A 23,359-nucleotide genomic window follows, 5' to 3' on the forward strand; every position below is an offset into this window, starting at 1 on the left:
GAGTGCGGCGCTGAAGGACGACTTCCTCTCTGTCGAACTGCTTTCAGAGCAGAGCTCGGTGCCTCGTTCATTCTCACAAGCGGCAGCCGGTGTGAAGAAGTGACATGTCGGTGAAAGATGGCGTCGGCGGCACGGCGCTTTGATACCGCATTAATATCGAATAACATGTCGAGGAAAAGAAAGGGAGGAAGGGAAAAAAAAAGGGCACTCTCGTCTTCGGCGGAAGGGTTTCTACTCGGGCCTTTTCGCCGAGCATCTTCACGGAGATGCTACCTGAGCTGAGTTACCGAAGGAAATGTTTAAACGTGTTTAAACGTGTTTAAATGTTGCCGATTTCAGCAGTAAGAGAGTCGAGCAGGAAACGGATGCGTCCACGAGGAAGCGCTGCTCACCCTGCACATGACACTGTTCGCACAACACAAGGCTTCTCGGGCTCCGTTCAGGAAGCAGCAGCAACAGGAGCGTGTGGACGAGCTGAGAACGAACGCTTGAACGTCAGGTCTTAGGTGAGCAGAACATCGAGATGTTAAATCCTTCATCCGGGTAGTCGACGCCGTGCGGCCTGGTCCACTGGAAGGAACTCGAACAAGTTGATGCGCCACAAGAGGGGAACATTGGAGCACAAACTCAAGAGCTGCACAGCAGCGCTAAGTGAGGACCGCTCTCCTGCAGCACCATGACCAGGTACAGTCTGTCAGGTCCACCAGCGTGGGGACAGAACACGGTGCGGCCTGCTGGTGGGAAGGTCGGGTTGCGCAGTAAAACCGGTGCCGGTTCAGGGCTCCGGGTGATGGTGAAGAAATGGTAGCGGATGGTCGAATTAGGAAGACGACCGAGACTTGCATCACCCTCAGAGAGAGAACTTTATGACTGGACGTTCTCCTGCCGGCACAAGTCACCTGGTCGACAACTTACAGCCAGAACCCTTCGGATGCCAGTCGGAGGAGGTCGATGAGAGCAACGAGATGGAACTGGTGGATCAGCGTCTCTCAAAAGTCTGGAGGAGAAGGTGCGTTCGGTCTGCGCCGTACGGACAGATGATACGTCCGGGATACGTTGAGGTGGCCGCCCCCCCTAGAAAAGCCCTAATGTCCAGTGCGTGCTTCTCCGGCACTGATGTTAACACCAAGCATGAGGTCTGTGACACGCCCAGGCTAGGGGAGAGGGGGATGGTGAGGAGTAGTGATTTTACCCCACTTGTCACTAATAATCGGCCCTGTTTTACCCCGTCTTCCCGGACAGTAGGGAGACTTAGGCGGGAGCTCCAGACGGACGCCGGACCCGAGAGCCCGAGGAAACGCAACCCCGGACCCTGAAGTCTAGGCGCCCGCACCAAGAGCACAGAAGAGCGCGGCGCAAACACGAGAGAGCACGGCTACCCCGTGCACAGGTTCCCCTTCATTGACGTGTAAATAAAAACGTATCTTCCTTCACAAGCTCCTTTGAGTACCACTCTGCAGCTGGAACCATTCTGTTGCTTTTGCCAGAATAGGTTTAAGAAATGAAACACTTCTTGTTCCTAGATATTTGTTTCCATATTAATTTTGCATTATTCCCTTTACTCCCTCCAGCAAACACTGGTTCACAGGCATTATTTATTAGGAATGTAATTTACTTTGACGTCAGCCCAGTTATACAAACATACCTTTAACACATGTTCTCTACTAATATTCTGACTTGTTTATTTTCTGGCAACATGAAACACTTTAATGAAAGTGATTATCAGCTTCAGAGGTGCCCTGGTCTCTCCAAACAGTTGAAACATTTGTTTTAGCAGTAGCCACCCAAATATTTTAATATGGTAAATTTATTAGAGGGCAAACAAACTCCAGGAAAAAGATTGCAAACATTAAAAAACATATAAAATCAATGTAACTATATGCAGCCTTTTAGATGGAGAAATAATCGTCGAGCCCTGAATGGGTACTAAATTCTGTTAAGTAATGAGTTTATCTATTATTCATTAAATGGGTAAATCATCATAAACGGCGTAACTTGAAAAGTGCCACATAAGTACATTTGCTCCCTGACTTATGAACTTTCAGGTAACAACCTTTTCACAAACAGAGATTTCTTTAGTGAAATGTTTATTTTGTCCACAATAGTGAGTCAGAGTTTCTCCAGCTCTCCGACAGGCAGCGAAGAGCGCAAACGGTAAAAGCAGTAAGTACGTTTCCAGAGACCGTGTAAAAGAAGCACACGGAAGGCGAACGGGGTGAACCGATGTTACGGCTTCTACGCACACAGCTGTGAGCCGTCAGTGAAGCGCAGCTCCTCCGCCGCCCTCCACCTCCTAGTCGCACCGCCGACTGCGCTTTTCATGTCTGAGCATCAAGGCAACTGACACAACTGACACTGTTTTTAAAGGTTCCCCTCCTTATGCCTTTATTTCCTATCATGATGCTCGTATGAGTTTCATGTGTGAGCTCAAAGGGGGTCATGGAGCTGCAGATGAGCACCGACACCCTGCTCTCGCTCTGCAAAGGACTCTTTACTGGCCTTTCTCATTTACACCGTGCCGTAAATACTCCTGCCGGGGGCACAAAACGCTCCGAAAGCGCCAGTCGTCGCGTTGCCGGCGAGCAGCCGAGCGCACGAGTCTTTCCGGCTCATCGGAGGGAAGGGAGTTGCTGTTCTGCGGCTCCCCCGTGTCACCGGAGTGCTGACATTTACCTTTATGTTTATTCGTGCATCACACGCTCTTCTTCAACGCGCTACTGACGTGCGACTGCGAGTAAACAAGTAGTAAACAAAAGTGCATTTCACCGAGACAAAGTCCACTCGTTCACGTCCACATTTACATCGATTCATTTCGAAGATGGTTTTCTCCACTCACTGAGCCCAAAAGCACCGTTTCTGCCGCGCTGCACACATGGCACAAGTAGCTGCCCGCAAACTCTCAGTTCCAATAAAGCACATAAAACAATGGAAAGTACATAAGAAGCTCCATGCAAAGCATCCGGGTGATTTTTGTCAGGACATCATGGCATTCTACACTTTCACGTTTAAAGTGCCGCTGAGCACCAGACACATGAAAGCTGCTGGAAAAGCTCATTCTGAGGCGTGGAATGAGCACCTGGCTGAGCGAAACGGCCTGGGACGTGCCGGAATGCCAAAGGACGAGGGCGCGACGGGAAGCCTTGTTCTGCCCTCAGCCGCTGAGCAGGTTCCACACAGAGCCCATCAGCTAATGGAGACGCAACGTAGTCGATGCCGAAAGGGAAAGAGTCCAGAAGTTGCGCGACGAGGATGGAGTTACAGACGGATGGATGTCTGTTTCGATTTACATTTAGCTTACAGTCGAGTCGTTTTACCGGAGCAACTGAGGGTAGGTTCCTTGCTCAAGGCTACTACAGCATTGGGTGGGATCCAAACCAGCAACCGCTGGATCCAAAGGCAGCACCTCTAAACAGGACGCTACCGGCTGCCTCATTCCCTGCCCAAGTGGCGCTAGAGCTCTTTGTGACGACAGCGGGGACAAGGAGACTAAAGGAGACGCTGTGCTAAAGCCAGCCGAGTTAACCGTTATTTGGTGCCGCCGGTGGACGAGCCGTGTCAGCTACGGAGGAGCAGCTCCGCCTTCTACAGGGCGTCTTCACATTGAGGTTGTTTCACACAACCCCGCTGGAAAGGAGTTGGGAAACATAAAGTGTCCCGGATTCCGAAAAGTGGTGTTTGCTGTATTGGGACCCATGAGCCGTAGCGACTCGTCGGCGAAACGGCAGCAGAGTCCTGTAAGACGCTCTGGACGTTACAACAAGGTGCCACGGAGGTTCATGGGTTCCGCTGTCCACTGCAACGTGTTCATCTATCTATCCGGGGGAGGGAGGGCTACACCACACCACACACCACACCACCTGTTTCGCTTTCACTCCAGTTCTTAGCTCACAAAGGGGTTTTCACACAAAGGAGCTCTAATCCAGATGTGATTCATGTACACGGATTAGTGCAGAACTGGAACAACCGAGCAGGAGCTCCTTCGCCTCACTCTGCTGCCCCTTAACCGTCATTCCGGTTGTCGACCCGAAGGCCGAGGCTCAAAATGGCGCCACCTCACATCTAAGCACGACGTCGACTCCCCTCGGTGTCACGTTGCGGAACACGTGCAGAACTGCAGCGCGAGCCGCTTGTCACGCGTGTGTCTTGTGTGTCACACTGCGCCGCGCCGCACCGCCCAACTGGGTATTAAGTGAGGGATTAACGCGCTGCGGCAATTTTCACCCTCCGCCGCTTCGCTCCTGATCAGGCACACTGGGTGTCGAGTGGCGTCCCACACATGTGCCGCCACAGCCGACGGGGCTCGCAGAACAACCGCGCTGACGCCGCGTCTCCATCACTTCGAGGGTCGTGTCCTGCTGTAGAGCAAAGGGATAAATCTCAGCATTTCACTCGGTGTGGTTTATGCGAAGAGTGTGACACTCGCTGCCACGTTTGTGCGCACACGTCCCGTATTTGTGCCTTCGTTCACCACAGTGCTCATTAGACGAGGGGGCCACCAGGAGGGCCTCATTCGGCCCCCCTACCTCGGTCTAGCGCCGGCCTTCCTGAGGCCAGCAAGTGAAGTGAAGAACGCCCCCTGGCGAGCACTACGAAAATGAGTGGCATTGTACGGCTCGGCCCCCACTGGGCCGAACACCCGACTCGGCACTGCGCACTGCACACTGCGGCGCCATGAACACCAAACACTGTCCCAGCATGGCCCCCCACCCAGCCCTTTCGCTTAAAATGTACTGAGGAGCCCCCACAGAGCTGAGCAAACTCTGTGTGTGTGTGTGTGTGTGTGTGTGTATGTGGGGGGGGATTTTTATCGCAGTTAAAGTATAAGAAATCCTCTCCCTGTTGAGTCGTAACTTGGGGAATGACTGTTCATTTGGCACTTTTCATGTTAAGCTATTTATGATGATTCACCCATTGACTGAGTAATAAGTTCAATTACTATAATTGAAAATAATGTTCAAAAGGATTTAGAACCTTTTCACAGCTCTACAATTATCGATATTTCTAAATATAACAGGAGACACAGGCTATACATTGGAAGCTACTGTACATCCATGTTTGCATTCTGGCTAAAATGTCCCCACGCGCACGCACACACGCACACACACACACACACACACACAAAAACCCTTATTGACACTCTGCTTCCCTCATCTGGTGTCCAAATAAAAGCTCTCCTTATTGTAAAAGTATGTCAGTAAATAAAAAAAAAAATAAAAAAAATAATGAGTTTCCAAGTCAGAGGTGTGCAGTTCCGAAGAGGTCACACAAACATCTTTAGACCGGAGGACTTGAGGACTCACAGTGGGAACTAAATGTGACTGTGACTGTAAGAGACAAACAGAGAAACTGGTCTGGATCAAGATGATGAATTTAGTGAGTAAAGTTTTTTAAAAAAGCACCAAAACGAATGAAAAAGCGAGAAAGAGCCTCGTGAGGTCAAGAGGTCGACAGCATGGCTTCGACACCACACTCAGCTGTGACTGAATGGCCACTGAAAAAGAAAGACTCACATGGGACCTGTGACTGATGTCGCGGCCCCTGAGCAGACGACTCCCCGCCACGTAAACCCACAATGCCGACAGGGATCAATGACCGATTGGAGTCGGGACCTTCAGTCATAGCGGGACCGGTGGCTCTGGCTAAGGAACAAGTGGCTCTAAACACCATGGAGGCAGTAGTGAACTGTGTGAATGCAGGCCTCTCTGTGCAGACAAACAGACACACACACACACACAGTCTGTTCTCAGCACACACAAACACACACTTATTGTTACCCGTGACCAGCGCACAATTGCTCTCATATGAACAGCGCTGTGTGCTGAATGGCCTCCCAAATTTGTGAACAAAGTGGAACTAATAGAGCGAGACACCCTGCCAGGACGGCAAATTGGTGATCTTCAGCAGCCTACTGTTCTCCATTAAGAGCATTTGGCTTCGAGCACCGGAGAGCACAGGGACTCGCACTGGGGGGGGGGGGGGGCGTGGATGTCGTTGTCCCCATGCACAAACCAAGGTACATTAGGCGAAATTAAACAGGCACATTCCCTCAAACCCATCCCTGCGGACACACTCTCCATTAGGTTTTTTACACCGCAGCGTTTCTCTCGAATTAGGTTGGAAAACCTACAGGCAGAGAGAAAAAACAGCTTTGAGTGGAAAAGATTAGACGGTAACAAATGATCCAACACCGAAATCTCTCTGCACTTAGAATCTCGCCTTGGCTAATAGGATTACTGTGTTTTCCAAGCCAATGTACCAGAGCCATCATTTCGGTGCACTGTATAAAAAGAGATAGCACAGCGCATACAGTATTTTATTGAAAATAAAGCAGCCTGCTTTCCACACACACTCTCCATTCGCTGTCTTTCACTTAGAGCAACATCTAAAGAGGGAACCGTCAGAGCGGCGGCGTCGAGGACGGCTCTCTGAACAAGAGGTGGGCGAGCGACGCATCTCGAACCCTCATCTTTCGGGGTTCCCGGTGCCGTGGGCCTGCAGGAGCGCAGCGAGCGACCGGGCAAGCAGCGCTCTTCTCCCGGCGCCATTATTACGCTCCCGAGGCTCTGCCACTGCCGCTTCGGTGAAGTGCAACACAAAACACATAAAATCAATAATAAATAGATAATAAAAACATAAATGGTTGAAATGAATAAAGCAGCAGAATGAACGACAGGGCAAATGTAGCCACCTCTGAAAACAGTGAGTTGGAGGAGTTGGGGGTCCAGTCCTTACGCTACAATTGTAAATGTTAAAAATAATTGAGGGGTTATTTCAAGGGGGGAGGGGGGGGGGTGAAAGGCAGTGTGTTCCTCCCCTTGCGTCGTTCAGCTCGCCGGTTGCTACGTCACACTCGCTGTGGCAGGAATCCGAAATGGATCTCCATGATCTCCGAGGCCTTCAGGAGCCCAAGAACAATCTGATTGTGTCACCTTTTGTCTTGGCTCAGCTCCTTTTATCCAGCTGTGTTTTGTTGGACTTGCCCGAATCTGCACAAGGGAGAGACGGAGGGTCTTTCTGGTCCATGACTTGTGAGTGTGTGGGAGGAAGGGCGCACACTCAAGATTGCACCTAGAGCCTGCACCGCAGTGCAGTACCACCTCTTAGTAAAAAGTACAGGAAAACATTCATGTTGAACAACCAACCAACCGCAAGAACCGCCTGTCCCGAGCAGAAGCCAATCCCAGAGACGATGGGCGGGGCAGACACACCCTGGACGGGACACCACTCCATCGCAGGGCCACAACTAGGTACCCAGGCCCACAGCCAGGCAAAGCAACTGGAGCAATTGCAAGGGAAGGACCTTGCTCAAGGGCACTACAGCCAGAGGCGGGGATCGAACCAGCAACCGCTGGAGCCAAAGGCAGCCGCTCCAAGCACGACACCACCGGTCACTCCTCAGATTGAGAGAATGAAAGACAAAACCAAGAGCTGTTTAAACTTGATCGATATGTTGCCTTTGGAGCACCAACAATGGTAAAGACCGTGACACAAAACTGCAAAAAAACAACAAAAAGAACTGTAAAAAACATGAAAACTGATAAAGGAAACAACAGAGAGTGTACACCTACAGTGTTTAACATAGTATACTATTCAAGAGTGCTCCCAAATATAACGTTTAAAGAGGCAAGACTTGTAAGTGTACATTAATTACTGGCCTTTTGCAAGTTATGCATCAAGACAACATTATAAACGTGCCAGTACGTACATTCTGACAAACTAATCATGGCCCAGCGTTCAAATTTAAACAATGAAATGTATGTCCTGGAGAGACAGACCTACATAAGGAGAATAAAGCTGAACATGAGCAGAGCGGTAGTGGAGCGTTGGCGAAGCCCAATGGAAACCTCAGCGAATGTTGTTCTCCTTCCGCTGGCAGCTCTCGGCCTTTGCTGCACTTGCGGTGTCTCCTAGCTGGAGCTCGAAAAGCCACTTTTGACGTTTCTTCTCCCGCTGAGGCAGCTGTAATGAGTTCTGTCAGCCGGGAGCCCGGAACACAACCTCGGGAGCAGCGGAGCCCATCTGTCGCGCAAAGACGATGAGCCCTGAGCCACGTACAAACAAATTGCCGTGTGCCTCTCGGCGGCCCACCGGGGAGTCGGGGCTCATGGAAGAGCGACGGTTACGATTTTTAAGATGATGCCACAGAATCAAAGATATTAATGTGAGCGGATGCTGCCGATGGCCTGTAATGGATCCGTCGTGGCGTAACGCGAACGTCACTTGAGCGACAAAAAGCTGACAGTATGATAAACAACAAAACGAAGGAACGATGTGCAAAATCGAACATTGTACAACATATTTGCTCCATCAGGGAGGGTGTGGGGGAGTTATGATGGACAAAGAAAAATCCAGGACTCTGCTGGATTAACATGTTATAAGGCCTGATATCGTTATTTCATTGCTCTAAATGTATTAAATTCTCGTGACGACAGCAGTGTAGTCTATCGGAAATTCGCCGTGTCTAGCTGTATGGTATAGCCTCGTACAGTAGGGTACATTACAGCTCTGTAGTCCTCCTCTCAGCTGTGAGAGGGCAGCCAGCGGCACTTGGACCCCGAGGGATTTATGCTTCTCTCCTGCCTTTCGGCATGGAGCTTTTTTTCCCTTTCTTCGTGGCCTTTGGGCTCACTTTCAGCTTTAATAACTAATATAGTTATTATAGCCAGTAAATGTATAGCTAACCTTTCATCTCTGCTGTTGCTATGTCTCTTGATCCTTTGTTCGGAGCTTCGTGTCACTGTGCGAGAGGAGCGCTCTGCGAGATTGAACTGAACGAAACTGAGTTGAATTTTTAAACGACGACTTGTCAGATCAAGCCGTTTTCCAGCCAAAGCTACTTATATCTCTGAAACTATAACTACAATGAGCGCTTGGTTTGTGACCCAATGAGAATCGATATACAGTGAGCTCTTCTTCCTCTCATCACCAGGCTTTCCTTCCAAATAGAAGCGTGGTTCTGCTTGGATCACAAATCTCACGGCTGATATCGACAAATTTGAGGCACCTGGAGAAACGGGACACATTCTTCCTGCACTTCGCCGCGGTTTTTTTTTGGAAGCAACGGAAACGAACTGGGTCACAACAATACGGGGCCAGTGAATACAGTGAGAAAATGCGAACACAAATACAGGTAAGTACTCGGCGCAGCTCAACGTCAACAGCCCGATGATCTACGACGGTCCAAATGCATCGCACGGGCTTCCTTCGAGTTTTCACTTTTCTTTTGATTCTTGAGTCAACCACATGTTTGTCAGGGTACCAGGTGTGGACCACCAGGGATGAACGAATGCTGCGGAGTTTTTGCCAAACACACCTGTCTCACACCTGCCCCAGTGAAGGCAGCCACTTACAGAGACCCTCCTGGCACAGGTTTGGGATGCTGTGCTATGGGGCCCGCGGTAAATGTCCTTGGGTATCACGTCGATCGAGCGCTCGGCACGCAGCACTCGTGAATTCATTCCTTGGGTAAACGGAGTAATTTTTGTTGTATCATTTTTTCCGATTAAATATTATCATTTATGGTCGAGTGCCACAATGCATAATTTGTGACACACCATTAAGAATCTATTAGCAGAGCCTGGATGCTGGCGGGCAGCGAGAAAGCTTACCATGGTAAAGTCCAAACCGCACACACATCACACATTTTGGGACCTCAGGCCAGAAACCGCTCAGGTGTTTATATGAACTGACCAGGATTGTTTTTGTCCTGCAAACACCACTTATCGAACCATATTGTTTTACATGACTGTTTTGCATATATCGTGTGAACGCAGGAAATGTGGGACGTTGCTCCTTGTGCTCTGTATGCATGTTTTACTCAATATTTTTATAACAGCTGTCACCTTCTGTCACTTTACTCTGAAAAAATATCATCTAATCAGGTAACATATTCCCAGCATGTTTTTAAAGTTGAAGATAAAGAAAAAGGGCCAGAAACTGCATATGCTAATGTTAATTTTAGAATGCTGCAAAGTCGGTCTCAGTGGAGGTAGCTCTGAAAATCACAGTCAAAAATATCTATTGAGAAAACGTCGACAATTTTACAGCGAAATGCACACCAAGTGCGTTACGGGGAATCCGGGAGCAGTGGGAGCAGGGAATGGCTGAAGAAAACACGGTACTGTACTGTAAAAGGTACTGGCCGCTACATTGTTTGCTTGAAAAACACACTTTATAGCCACAAAAGAAGAATTTTTGAGCAGATCCCAAAAGAGACATTTTTAAAACGCATTTCTGCGGGGCATCGATGTCGTGTCTCTGCCCTCCGGAGGGTCATCGAAAGGAACATTTCACGTGATGCAGAAACACCACAGATTCTAAGGAGAAAAACGTCAGAGCGCAGCAGTGCATCATGGGTGTTTGGGGCGACACCGCTAGCGTGTTTTCTTTCTGTTCCGAGCTCCTAGTTCGCGAATCCACGTGTGTTCGGTTCGGGCCGACGCTGCTGATACCGTGAGACCAGCGCTATTGTTGCGACGCCTCTTTCCTCTGCAAAAAAAAAAGAATATATATATATAGGGGGTGCGGTGGCGCAGTGGGTTGGACCACAGTCCTCCTCTCCGGTGGGTCTGGGGTTCGAGTCCCGCTTGGGGTGCCTTGCAACGGACTGGCGTCCCGTCCTGGGTGTGTCCCCTCCCCCTCCGGCCTTACGCCCTGTGTTGCCGGGTAGGCTCCGGTTCCCCGTGACCCTGTATGGGACAAGCGGTTCTGAAAATGTGTGTGTGTGTGTATATATATATATATATATATATTATATACGTACTGTATATGTGTGTATGTATGCAAGAATGTGATTCGCGTTTTAAAAATACACGCCGCTTGCATGAAAAGTTGCAAAAGCTCTCACTGAGCCGCTTGCGGAGTGAACGAGAACGCGGAGCCCAGAAAGAGGCTCAGAGGGGCGGTCGGTCCTCTCCGCTGCCCCGCTGCCCCGCCGCCCCCTCCTCGCGAGGAACGTCTCGCTCGCCGCGCACGACTCCTTCCAGCTGGCGCTGTTTCGGACTCGGTGTCGGACGGGTTTGGGGCCCGACGGAACGGCCCGCGGTGACCCGCGACACCTCGAACCCCCGAAGTGCCACCTCGGACGGAAGGATTCCACCAGTAAAGTGACCGGAGCGCCGACATTAAATGACCTCACGCTGACGGTCATTTTCCGTTACCGTTACTGTTGGAAACCAGTATGTCTTGGACCCGAACACCGAAGTGCTTCTTACTCACCCGTTTTCCTCTACGAATGAATGACGTCCTGGACGCGACCAGGTGGGTATAAACACCATGTTGCGGAAAAGTAAGGACCGGCTGTAGTGAAACGAGGTTCTTGCACCACGCGTGCGACAGTTCCGGGAGCGCACCGGGAGTTACGGTCGGACGCACTTCCCGTTACACTCGATCCCACGACACCGGAAGTCCGCACTGTTACGTTATGTGAGGTAAGCACGCGGGCGGCTGGTAGCGTAGCGGTTAGTGCCGCTGCCTTCGGATCCAAAGGTCGTGGGTCTGATCCCCACCTAGACCCGTAGTACCCTTGAGCAAGGTACTTACCCTCAGTTGCTCCGGTAGAATTACCCAGCTGTATAAATGGGTAAACAAGCGTAAATAAACTACCATTGTAAGTCGCTTGGAAGAAAAGTGTCAGACGTGCTGCCCCAAACATACTTATGACGTAACACGTGAACAAATGCAGTGAGTGCAACATACCTGTAACAGGTATGTACTGTAGAGCAAGGATGCACATTCATAGATATGAAAAAGCACACCTTGGACAGCTCAGATGCAGGGCTTGTAAACACGTGTTTGAGGCCCAAAGTGTGTAGTGCAGCCGTTGGGAAAGTAGCGACGATGAGAAGAACACCGGAAACCGGCGACCTGAGTGTCAAAGAGATGCTCAAGAGCTCCGCACTCGACGCGGTTCCTTTGGAAAGACGCCCCCAATGGGACGAAACAGCCCGCAAACACGCACGAGGAGTGTATTCGGAGCCCAGAACAGCGCCCTCCCCGCTGGTGGCTGGAGAGACCCCCCCCCAGCAGCTGCTTGTCACCCTGCTGATGACTGTCCGCTGGGGGGGGGTTTTGCATGGAGAAAGACACCTGTCAGGAAACACCTCCAGCACAGAGGTTTCTTCCTTCCTGCCAATTAATGCTGGCAACTAGCATCTCGCACGTGAGGTTGGCGAGAGCGTCTCACGTGTCCTGCAGACCACCGTACTACCCTCCACGTGTCGAACGATATTTCTTCATTCGGGCTTAAACGTGACGTACCGCCACTGGCAGTTTTGCGCAAAACGTTCCTTCTCTCTAAATTTTGTAATCGTTTGCGGACGTGTACCGGCAACGCTCCGGCGCCGGTCGAGAAAAGGATCCGTCGCCCCGCTGCCGGCGTGGACTCGGCTCCCGTCTCCCGTCTCCCGTCTCGCCCTCGAATGCGGGACACAGATAGGGAAGCTTATCTGTGGGCGGGCAGGCGTGCGGCTCGGCAGACGCCTGCGATCAGGAGTCCGAAATAGAGCAGAGCTACCTGCTCGCGCTGAGATAAGAGGAGCCCCGTCGTTCCCGGCGACACTGAGCGCGCGCTGCTTCCTCGCTGCTCCTTCACTGCTCCCTCGCTTCTCCTTCATTACTCCCTCACTACTTCCTCGCTGCTCCTTCATTACTCCCTCGCTGCTCCTTCATTACTCCCTTGCTGCTCCTTCATTACTCTTTCACTGCTCCCTTGCTGCTCCTTCATTACTCTTTCACTGCTCCCTCGCTGCTCCTTTGTTACTCCCTCGCTTCTCCTTCATTACTCCATCGCTGCTCCTTCATTACTCTTTCACTGCTCCCTCGCTTCTCCTTCATTACTCCCTCGCGGCTCCTTCATTACTCCTTCACTGCTCCCTCGCTGCTCCTTCAGTACTCCTTCACTGCTCCCTCGCTGCTCCTTCGTTACTCCCTCGCTTCTCCTTCATTACTCCATCGCTGCTCCTTCATTACTCTTTCACTGCTCCCTCGCTTCTCCTTCATTACTCCCTCGCGGCTCCTTCATTACTCCTTCACTGCTCCCTCGCTGCTCCTTCAGTACTCCTTCACTGCTCCCTCGCTGCTCCTTCGTTACTCCCTCGCTTCTCCTTCATTACTCCCTCGCTGCTCCTTCATTACTCTTTCACTGCTCCCTCGCTGCTCTTTCATTACTCCCTCGCTACTCATTCGTGATTCCCTCGCTGCTCCTTCACTGCTCCTTCATTACTCTTTCACTGCTCCCTCGCTGCTCCCTCGCTGCTCCTTCATTACTCCCTCGCTGCTCCTTCATGACTCCTTCACTGCTCCTCTGCTGAATTCTGAACGGACCGCGAGAGGGAAGAACAGCAAGCAGGTCATTCCAGTGATTCCAGTGATTCCAGTGTTTGTCTGGTGTCAAACTCGCACTTTGTCACACTGCTACAGTAGTGCTGAAAGCTGCTGCCTTTGGGCCCAAAGGTCCAAATCCCACCTCTGGCTGTAGTGCCCTTGAGCAAGGTACTTACCCTAAATTGCTGCAGTAAAATTACCCTGCAGTATAAACGGGTAAATACGGTAACCGTGGGTAGATGAACACCGCAAGTCGCTTCGGAGAAAAGTGTCACGTACATGAACCAACACCACCGAGGAGGGAAAGTGAGCAGAGAAGCTGCAGTGGCGCCGCTACGCTTTTCTTAGTGACTTTGATCCACGAAGAGCGTGAAGAGCGAGTCCCTCCACCGCCCTCCTCCCTAACGATCCAGTTAAAGGCTCGGGGTGCTGCTCTTCAAGAGGACCGTGTTCATTTGGCTCCGCTGACGCTACGGTCGGTGTCACAAAGGACTTCCGAGAATGTTCTTCCACACGATTATTTCAAAGGAGAATTCTTCCATCGCTAACAAAGTAAATGCGGGATATGAAATAGCGAGTCGAGAGCTGCAGAAATTTTCTTGTTTCAGCTGCTCTGTAATAAAGGCCCAAAGGGGAGCGCGGCTCCGGACGGCTGGCGTGACGCGCCGGCGACCTCATCGTCATCAAGACCACGCGCACACGCTTAGAGACCCTCATCGGTGACATCGTGCGAAAAGGAGAGAGACGCAAAAGATGCCACCTCGAGGTCCAGGGGCCTCGGAGGCGAGTTCCGGGGGACCGTGCGCTCGGCAAAGGGACAGAAGAATTTTCCGGAAGAACGCGGCGTCGGCGCCGTGCTAATCTTTTTCAATTACAACACGTTCCTGGGAATTTTCCTGCGGCCCGGCTGGTGCCGTGCCCGCTGACCTCGCGGTTGTTCGAGAAAGACCTTCGTTACCGGAACGCAACCGAAGGTCAGACCTTCGTCGCGAAGAGTCGCGCTCCTCTTCGGCCCGAGCGGCGACTCTCGTGCCGACGGCAGCCGAGAGCCAGCGGACCCGAACGCCGCTGCGTTCTCTGGCGGCCCGGTCTGCTTAGAGGAGCGAGGCAAAGGGCCAGCGGAGCAGAGGGAACAAAAGGTCCATCGGTGAGAAGGCGCGGTACAGCAGTGGCAGCAGAACGTCGTCAAAGTGCCCTTAACCGTCAAAGCGTGGCTCTCGCCGAAGAGAGCAGAGTCGACCGCAGGGCGACGGAGGACACGCCGGAGGTCACCGGGGAACCTCGACCGCTGGGATGCGTGCGCTCCGAGCCCCGGGAACGCTGGGAAACGCACACACTGTGCAGCCTGCTGCCGTCCTCAATAGTTCAAAGTTGGGGTTCTCGCCCTCAAAACTCCCTTTTTCAGTCATTATGATCTCCGGTGAAAAGAGAGCAAACCTAAACGTTTCCCTAAATATTGTAACCGAGTGCTTCAAGAGGACAACGTGAAAGCGTTTCCATTCGGAGCCTGAGGGAGACGAAGGGACGTTTGGCGACGTCCGCGTCATTTCTTCATGTCGTCGCGCCACGTGCCACTTAATCCAATAATCCCTCCAATGCGCTCGGTGATTCTGCCATTTGCTCATTTATTTTGTCTCTGCACTTTGGAGAATTGCGAACAAAGACGGTCTTGATGAGAGCGCAGCTAAAGCAGATCCCCGAGAGCACAGCGCTGCTCTCAGACACACACAATATTACAATATGGCACAAGGCCGGAATAATCCCTTGAAATGAAACGTCGCTTTGTCCACGTGCCTAAAAACGGGCAATCGGAGGAAATCTGGAGGAGCGCTTTTGCCTGCATGTTGTGATACGAGATCCTTGCTTCTGTAGGAAAGTGAAGTTCCATTACGTGGGGAACCGTGTGCGTGCGTGTGTGCGTGCGTGCCAACGGAGACCTTTTACATTAAATATCATATCACTTCAGCGTGGTGCCAAAAGCAAAGCGCACAAACATGTCCTTGCGCCGCCCCACAGCGGAGCCCCACTTTCCCTAAACCTCAGCAAAACGTCACGCTGAGTCGCAGCGAGGGGATCGAATTACATTCTTGCTTACGGAACAAATAAGCGGTCGCTGTGCAAAAAATGACCTCTCCTAAAATTGTTTAAATCACCAAAACAAAAAGCATCTTCATAGGATACATAGTTTGCAATGTTTGCATCTCGTGCCCTTTATTCAGTGACCCTGCCTCATGGCCCATCTTTCCAGGATAGGCTCCGGGGACCACGGCCGTGCGCTGCACATTATTGACAACCGATGGATGGAAGTGCTAGTGAATTTTTTTAAAAATTATTATAATAGCTTCGTCTGAGGTTTTTACGGAACACAACCTGGCGGACTTGTTATTCAGCTTTTCTTATTTTTTTATTGCAACCTACAGTATTTATAAAGATGACTCTGGCTTTGTGAACAAATGGTGCGCAAACACCTTTGCGGTGCCACTCATGACTTTGTGCAAAAGTGCACACCTGAAGGGCTCCTTCCGGTAATTTCCCCTGCAATTATGATTTCTGCTATTTACATCTGAGGTGCGCAGTGAGACGAAAAACTCGCACTTAGACACGCGAAGAAGTATTTCATCTGCGTGCGTGCGTGCGTGCGTGCGTGCGCGCGTGACCAGTGCGCACATCGTGGTGTGATGCGTGCAAATGCCGGGAGGTGTGAGATGGAGATTCGGGTCATCGCCGTCACCGCACTCGAGGTCATTCGGATTGCGTAGAGGTCAAAACGCACGGCGGCCCCCGGAAGGGAACGAAGCGCCTTTTATACCTTCGTGTTTTGTTTTCCCTCGCGTCGCAGTCCTTCGTAAATTCCCTTTCTCTCTACGGACGAGGGCAAAAGGAAAGCACAACGGATTGTTCCCTTGCGGTGTGTGAACTAGGCACACCGGGAGAAGCGGATGCACGTGGCGGTACGCGCTTTGTGGTGCCGAGGCACCGAGGTGAGCGGGACACCTAGGGTTAGGAACAGGAATAGGGGTGAGGGTTTACGGTTAGGGTTAGGGCTAGCTTTAGGTTAGGGGTTAGGGTTAGGGTCACGTTCGCTGTCGCCCTGGATCGCGCGTGTGGGAATCGTGATTCTCACCAGCGCTCTTTACGTTTGCGCTCTGTGCGGGACCGCACTAACGTAAACAGCGTCCCGCCGACCGGCGCGCTCGTTGTTGCGTAACGGGGCCGAAGGAATCGAGAGCATTGGATTTTTTCAAATGATTAAATTAAATAAAAAGAAAAAATGAAGCCATCTAAAACACTAATTTAATTTTTTATTTTTTATTTTTAAAACTCATCTTTTAAAGGGGTAATTTTTCTAAATTTAGTTTTCATTTTTTTCTACAGCAGATTTAAAAACCTTTGCTCTCGATTAGTGTGTGCGGATGGAGTTCGGACGACCGCGCGACCTCGCGACCGCTGCTCTCGGGACCACCGGAGGAACTCGGGACTCGGGTTCATAACCGTTCCCATTGACCCCGCAGCGACTCTCCGACTCCGACGCGCTGGTCAGGACACCTGTGGTCCACGTGAGCGAGCAGCTTTGGACCCAAAGGTTGCTGTTTCGAATCCCACCTCCATCTGCAGAAGCTCTGAGGAAGGTACCGTACTTACTCTACATTAGGCAGCTGTATAAATGGGTAAATGACAGTAAGTAGACGAACACTGTCGGTCGCTTTGTAGAAAAGTGTCAGATAAATGAGTACATGTGAGCACTGCACTCGTTTCTAGGGCAAAACCAACATGCAAATGAGAAGGTGACGCAGCGCACGCTGTGCTTCCGGAACCTTCCTGTGCATCAACGGGCGTCGCCATCATCAGCAACGACGACAACGGCGGTGCTAACACCAGGGCGTTTCACAAAACACGGTGCAGGGGACAGAGAACGTCTGGCACGCAGACAGATGTCGAGCACATCACCCCCCTCCCTCCATGTGGCTAAAGCTCCTGCTGGAGGGGGTGGGGGTGTGCGCCACGCTGGCTCCAGGACCGTAGCGATGCGCTGAAAAAGAGCTCGATGCTCGGCTCGTTCAGTCAGTCACCCCCTCGGAAAAGTGTCTGCGTGACGTCTCGGGTTCGAATGACATCGGGTGTAAAGAAATACATTCATAACAACAATATTACATATATATATACTGTATACATAACTGACAGCTCACGTTGACAGGGAAGATGCTGAGGCAGCGCAGCGTGCGGTCGATCGCGAGAAAAAGGCCCGGTTTAAACGCATCCCCCCCGTCGTCCTTCCCGGAAGGGGCCGAGAGGCAAGGCGCTTGCGGAACAAAAGACGGCGCTCCAAAGATAAACGGACGCGGAGCGGTCTCGACGAAACCTGCCGGCGGGAGCGTCCGGAACGAAAGGAAGAGGCACCGAGGCCTGGGAGAGCTCGTCCGTGGGAAGAGCGGCTCGGCGGCATCGCGCTCTCGCCCGTTCGATCCGCCGCGAACGTCGTCCGGGTGGATGAGCCACTTCAAAGGGCCCCTTTGTCACACACGAATGTGCAAAATCCTCTCTGCGCTGGAAGGAAGGGGCTCAGCGCCTTGCCAGCGAGGAGTTAATTCCTCTCCGAGGCAGGATGCCATCTCACGTCGCGGGCTTTGTTGCTCTGCCAGCGAGTTAAGCGCTCCGAGGGGACGGAGCCGAGCCCCTTCCTTCATCCCTCACCGCAGGTGGGTCCACCGTGGACGGGAAAGAGAGCAGCGTGCGGAGGGACACTCCGCCGCGCCCCCCCCCGTTCGCTCTGCCCACGGCTAGACGTGGTTTGTGCGCCAAGGGTTCGCCTGCGTCCGCCGGACCTGTGGCCCAAAAGTCCGGCAACAGGAGCGTAGCCGCGGGCAGTGGAACGCTCCAAGTCGCTAAAGGCGAAACGAATGCGGACAAACGTTAACGTCTCGTCTCGCGTCGAAGAAGCCGCCTTCTGTCTTGCGGGAAGGCGCGGAGGAGGCGGTTTGTTGGGCCGGTCTGAGAGCACCGAGAAGAGGCCTCAGGTAGAGCCTCGCTCAAAGAAACACGACTCTTCCCCTCTCGAAAGGTAAAGTGCAGAGGACGGTTTGCTGCGTGATGGAATCAAGTCCACCTCCAGTGTAACCAACAGCTCCGAGTGGAGCACAAATTCCTGAGGCTGGAAAACAGTTCAAACCGACGCCCTCGACGCCCTGCACCCTGCGCTCATCCAGAACTCGCGTGGGACCGGTGGCGCCGACGCACGTCGAAATACGTCGAGTTCAAAGGCACACGGGTTCATTTCTAGGGTGTGTGTGCGTGCGTGTGTACGCGTGCGTGTGTGTGTGCGTGCGTGCGTGTGCGTGCGTGTGCGTGCACGTGCGAGCGTGCACTCACGTTAATGTGGATCCCTCGAAAGGCCGGGCTGCTCATATGTTCACCAATTCAGGCTCTGAGCTCAATGCTCCAGATCTTCCAAGTTCATGACTGAAAAGTGGACGTGGCGATAAATATATTGACATCATACTGCGATTATGCTTCAGCTACCACGTTATTTACACGAGAGGAAACGCCACGTGCGCCTTTCGTTTTTTTACACTAGCGAAACGGCTGAAGATGTTAGCGGTTCCTGCCTGCAATCAACTGCAAAACACACTCTTTTGTTGCCGTCCCGCTCGCAGACGGAGCGGAGATGACAAGTCCGCTCATTTCCGAGCCGACAGCCTCGCGCGCTTCCTTCCCGGCAAATCTGCACCACGCCGTGGTTTTCTTTCCGGGTTACGTGCCGCACTTTACCATAAGCTGGCAAACGTGGGCTCTGGGCATTAAATTGTGCGATTTTGCAGCGACGCACAAGACGTGCCGAGGAACACGCAAAGGCGGGACGATGCTTGCTTTGCAAAGAGGAAGCACACTTCTTCCTACCTGGGTTTACCTGGACCTGCAAGTCTTTTCATAAACTGGACCTGTGCGTAAGCTCCCCGCTATGACGACGTGTAAAAAGTTAATTATGCAGCTTAATCGCTCAACTCATCTGTGCGTTTGGTTCTGTTAAAAACATCACGTGAAGCTATAATGCATCACAAAATTTTGCTCTAAGACTTTATTTTCAATTCACTTCTATTTCTATAGAACGCTCTTCTCACACAGGACCCGAGCGCAGAAGATGGACTCTCGAGACAGAGCGCATATAAAGTACGCCTGCAGGTAGAAGGTTCCCTATATATTTAGTGACTATAATAACTATACTAGGTATTAAAGCTATGCAGTAAAACAACTGGCAGCTGAGGAAAGGAAAACAAAGAACTCCCAACCAGAAGGCGAGAGGGAAAAGAAAAAAAAACTGTGGGGGTCCCAGTTCCAGTGGCACCCCCACCCTTCTGGCCTTTCTAGGCAGGACGGAGTGCCAGTAGTAACACGTAACAGAAACACAGCTGAACAGACTACGGTGACTAGAAGCAAGTAAGCCGATGTCCGGGTGCAGGTCCGCTCGTCTCGTCCGCCGCGGAACGCGGTCGTTTTCATCGACACCTCGTACAAGGCCGCGTCTCAGCGCTCCTCCGTTCTGGGACTAGGCATCAGTTTATTGCCTCCCACTGACATGAAGTAACACCGATAGTCAGTCTGCTTTAAACGAGTGAAAATAAACACATAACGTTCACAGCGGTCCCCTATTCGGAGTGCCGCGTTCCGCTTTATACTCACGACAAGGTGCCGTGTTCCTCCTGTGCTTCAGGTGCCACAGGACAGTTAACGTGGAGCAGAGAAAGGATGGCAAGTTGGGGAAAGCATTAAAAAGTGTTTCGCCTTGAAATCCCACATGTATGTTACTAACGTGAGGATGGACCTAATTTATCACATGAACGTGTTGGTCAGCATCTGGTCAAATGAGCCTAAACGTGAAAAAAAGTGTAACAGTAGACATGTAACTCTGTCTATTTGCTCGGTAGTTTCAGTAAAAGTCTCAGATATAGCTACAATTAATAATTCAGACCGATGAAAATATTCCAGCACAACAGGCTTTGCTCCCCCACCTCACTGACACCCCTTCTCCCGTCTACCTCCCACCTCTGAGTGCATTGTTGTGGTATCGAACAGCCTGAAGCAGAAACACAGGCTGCTTTCACTGCAGCAAAGAACATTTTAGGAAATAGAATGGCGGCAAAAATAGACTTAAACGTAAACAAATGGGGAATTTCTAACATGGATGTGTGTGACACCAGGTACACATGGTTTTCAGCTATTTACCAGTGTACACCTGTGGAACGTCTAAACGGAGACCAAGGTAAATACATGTACTACTCACACCAAATGGGCTCCTCTAGGATGGAAGGAAGGAAGGAAGGAAGGAAGGAAGAGGGAGGGGGAAGGAAGGAAGGAAGAGGGATGGAGGAAGGAAGGAAGGAAGGAAGGAAGGAAGAGGGAGGGAGGGGGGAAGGAAGGAAGGAAGGAAGGAAGAGGGAGGGAGGGGGGAAGGAAGGAAGGAAGGAAGGAAGAAGGAGGGGGAAGGAAGGAAGGAAGGAAGAGGGATGGAGGAAGGAAGAAAGGAAGGAAGGAAGGAAGAGGGAGGGAGGGGGGAAGGAAGGAAGGAAGGAAGGAAGGAAGGAAGGAAGGAAGGAAGGAAGAGGGAGGGGGAAGGAAGGAAGGAAGGAAGGAAGGAAGGAAGGAAGAGGGAGGGAGGAAGGAAGGACGAGGGAGGGAGGAAGGAAGGAAGGAAGAGGAAGGAAGGAAGGAAGGAAGGAAGAGGTAGGGAGGAAGGAAGGAAGGAAGGACGAAGGAGGAAGGAAGGAAGGAAGGAAGGAAGGAAGGAAGGAAGGAAGAGGTAGGGAGGAAGGAAGGACGAAGGAGGGAGGAAGGAAGAAAGGAAGGAAGGAAGGAAGGAAGAGGGAGGGAGGAAGGAAGGAAGGAAGGAAGGAAGGAAGGAAGGACGAGGGAGGGAGGAAGGAAGGAAGGATGAGGGAGGGAGGAAGGAAGGATGAGGGAGGGAGGAAGGAAGGAAGGAAGAGGAAGGAAGGAAGAGGTAGGGAGGAAGGAAGGAAGGACGAGGGAGGAAGGAAGGAAGAGGAAGGAAGGAAGGAAGGAAGAGGGAGGGAGGAAGGAAGGAAGGAAGGAAGGAAGGAAGGACGAGGGAGGGAGGAAGGAAGGAAGGATGAGGGAGGGAGGAAGGAAGGACGAGGGAGGGAGGAAGGAAGGAAGGAAGAGGAAGGAAGGAAGAGGTAGGGAGGAAGGAAGGAAGGAAGGAAGGACGAGGGAGGGAGGAAGGAAGGAAGAGGAAGGAAGGAAGGAAGGAAGGAAGAGGGAGGGAGGAAGGAAGGAAGGAAGGAAGAGGGAGGGAGGAAGGAAGGAAGGAAGGAAGGAAGGAAGAGGGAGGGGGGAAGGAAGGAAGGCCCAAAGTCTCTGTCTTTGCCTCTAAATGAGTGGCGAAAGAAACACATGACACACACGGTGCGGAAGGGGAGCTGCAGTTCGCTGCGCTCCGCTCTCGAGCGCTAAGTGGGTGAAGAGACTAAGCCGGCAAGACAGGGTGCGAGGCTTTAGGCCCCCATTAGGCGGTGGGACACTATGAAGGAAATACGCACTTGTCTATCAGCTCTTGAAGGTTGAAAAAAACCGCTCTTCTGCTCCATTTGTGCACTTTGAACAGTTTATTCTAAGGAACGGAATTCATTCCAAGGGGCTGCTGTGCAGTAACAAGGTAAGGGACGAATGAGGACACGTCTCAGCTTTTGGACAGGCTACAAAGGTGTGCATCAGGGAAGGTACCGCGCTACTGGGACCGTGTCGGCGTGAGAAGATGTGTTGGGCCCAGCGGAGCTCCTCTTAGAGGCCTCAGAAGGTCCCCTACTTCGGAAGGCCCACGGGCGCCGAGGAAAGGTCACAAAGGTCATGCGTCTCGTACCCGGCGCACCTATTACGTCCCCCCGGAAAGACGGCGAGTCTCGCGCCGCCGTGTGGATCCAGGGCTCCTTTCTCTGAGGAAACGTCTGAGCGGAAGGAGAAGGGCGGCGAGGGCCGAGGGAACTCGGGGACGGAGGGAGCGACAGGAGCGTGTTCGTGACGGGAGGACATTTTGTCCTTCTTGTGTCAACGTGGAAATGCAAGAGAAGGGGATGGAAGCGTGCACGCGGCGCACGCGGCGCACGCGGCGCACGCAGGCAGAGACTTGGACATGATCATGATGTTTTAAAAGAGAGACGAAGTAAGACACGTGAATTAATTCAGAAATGTTTCCGAAGCCGCGGGGTCCAATACAGCACCGATACGGATATTATGTATATAATAATAATATAATGTATCCAAGTTACAGTTACAGTATCATGATGTATCGCCAGAGCTTCTCTACTATATATACGCGGCTAGAAGCGCACATCGGCGCGCGCACTCGTCAGTGACCCCAATAGCGGGGGGTCCGTGTGGCGCCACCGACGGAACCGACAGCGTCCCGCCGCTGCGAAATCTGTCTCCGCGCGCGTCCCGTCCGACTACGTGTGTGTGCGCGCGTGCACGCGGCGCGCTCTTACCCAGCAGCATGGCGATGATGAGCGGATCGAGCTGCGGAGCCTCTTTTCTTCTCCCTCGTTCGCCGAACCTCCGAGCGGGAAGAGCACGAGGGCGAGAGCGCGCGCCCTCCTCTCCGCGTGTCCCGTCCGTCCGCGTGCAGCGGCTCCCGTCTGCGGTCGGTGAGAAACGCGCGCGAGTACGGCGGCTCCGCGTGCGCGCGAAGTACAGTGGGATGTGAGAGAGAGAGAGAGAGAGAGAGAGAGAGAGAGAGAGAGAGAGAGAAAGCGAGGGCGACACCAAAAGAAAGAGATACAAAGAGAGAAGAGAAAAGAGAGAGAGAGAGAGAAAAAGAGAAAGAAAAAGAGAGAGAGAGAAAGACAGACAAATAGAGAAAAATAGAAAGAGATTGAGAGAGACAGATACAAGAGCGAAAGAGAGAGAGAGAAAAAGAGAGAGATACAAAAAGGAGAAGAGGAAAAGGGGAGAGAAAGAGAGAGAGAAAAAGAGCGAGAGAGACAGATGGGGGAGAGATGCAAAAAAGAGAAGAGGAAAAAGAGAGAGAAAA

General features: G+C 51.9%; 1 protein-coding gene across 1 annotated transcript in view; it reads right to left on the minus strand.

Moving 5' to 3' along the window:
• The window catches only part of LOC108919078 (zinc finger protein 385C-like), a 46,983-nt gene extending 23,975 nt beyond the window's left edge, over positions 1–23,008 (minus strand). Inside the window, exon 1 of the mRNA XM_029246542.1 lies at positions 22,815–23,008. Coding sequence (XP_029102375.1) covers positions 22,815–22,824 — 10 coding nt within the window. The 5' untranslated portion in view covers positions 22,825–23,008. The remainder of the gene's footprint in view (positions 1–22,814) is intronic.
• Positions 23,009–23,359: the final 351 nt, after the last annotated feature.

The sequence above is a fragment of the Scleropages formosus genome, chromosome 20 (assembly GCF_900964775.1).
Source record: "Scleropages formosus chromosome 20, fSclFor1.1, whole genome shotgun sequence".
NCBI classification, from domain to species: Eukaryota; Metazoa; Chordata; class Actinopteri; order Osteoglossiformes; family Osteoglossidae; genus Scleropages; species Scleropages formosus.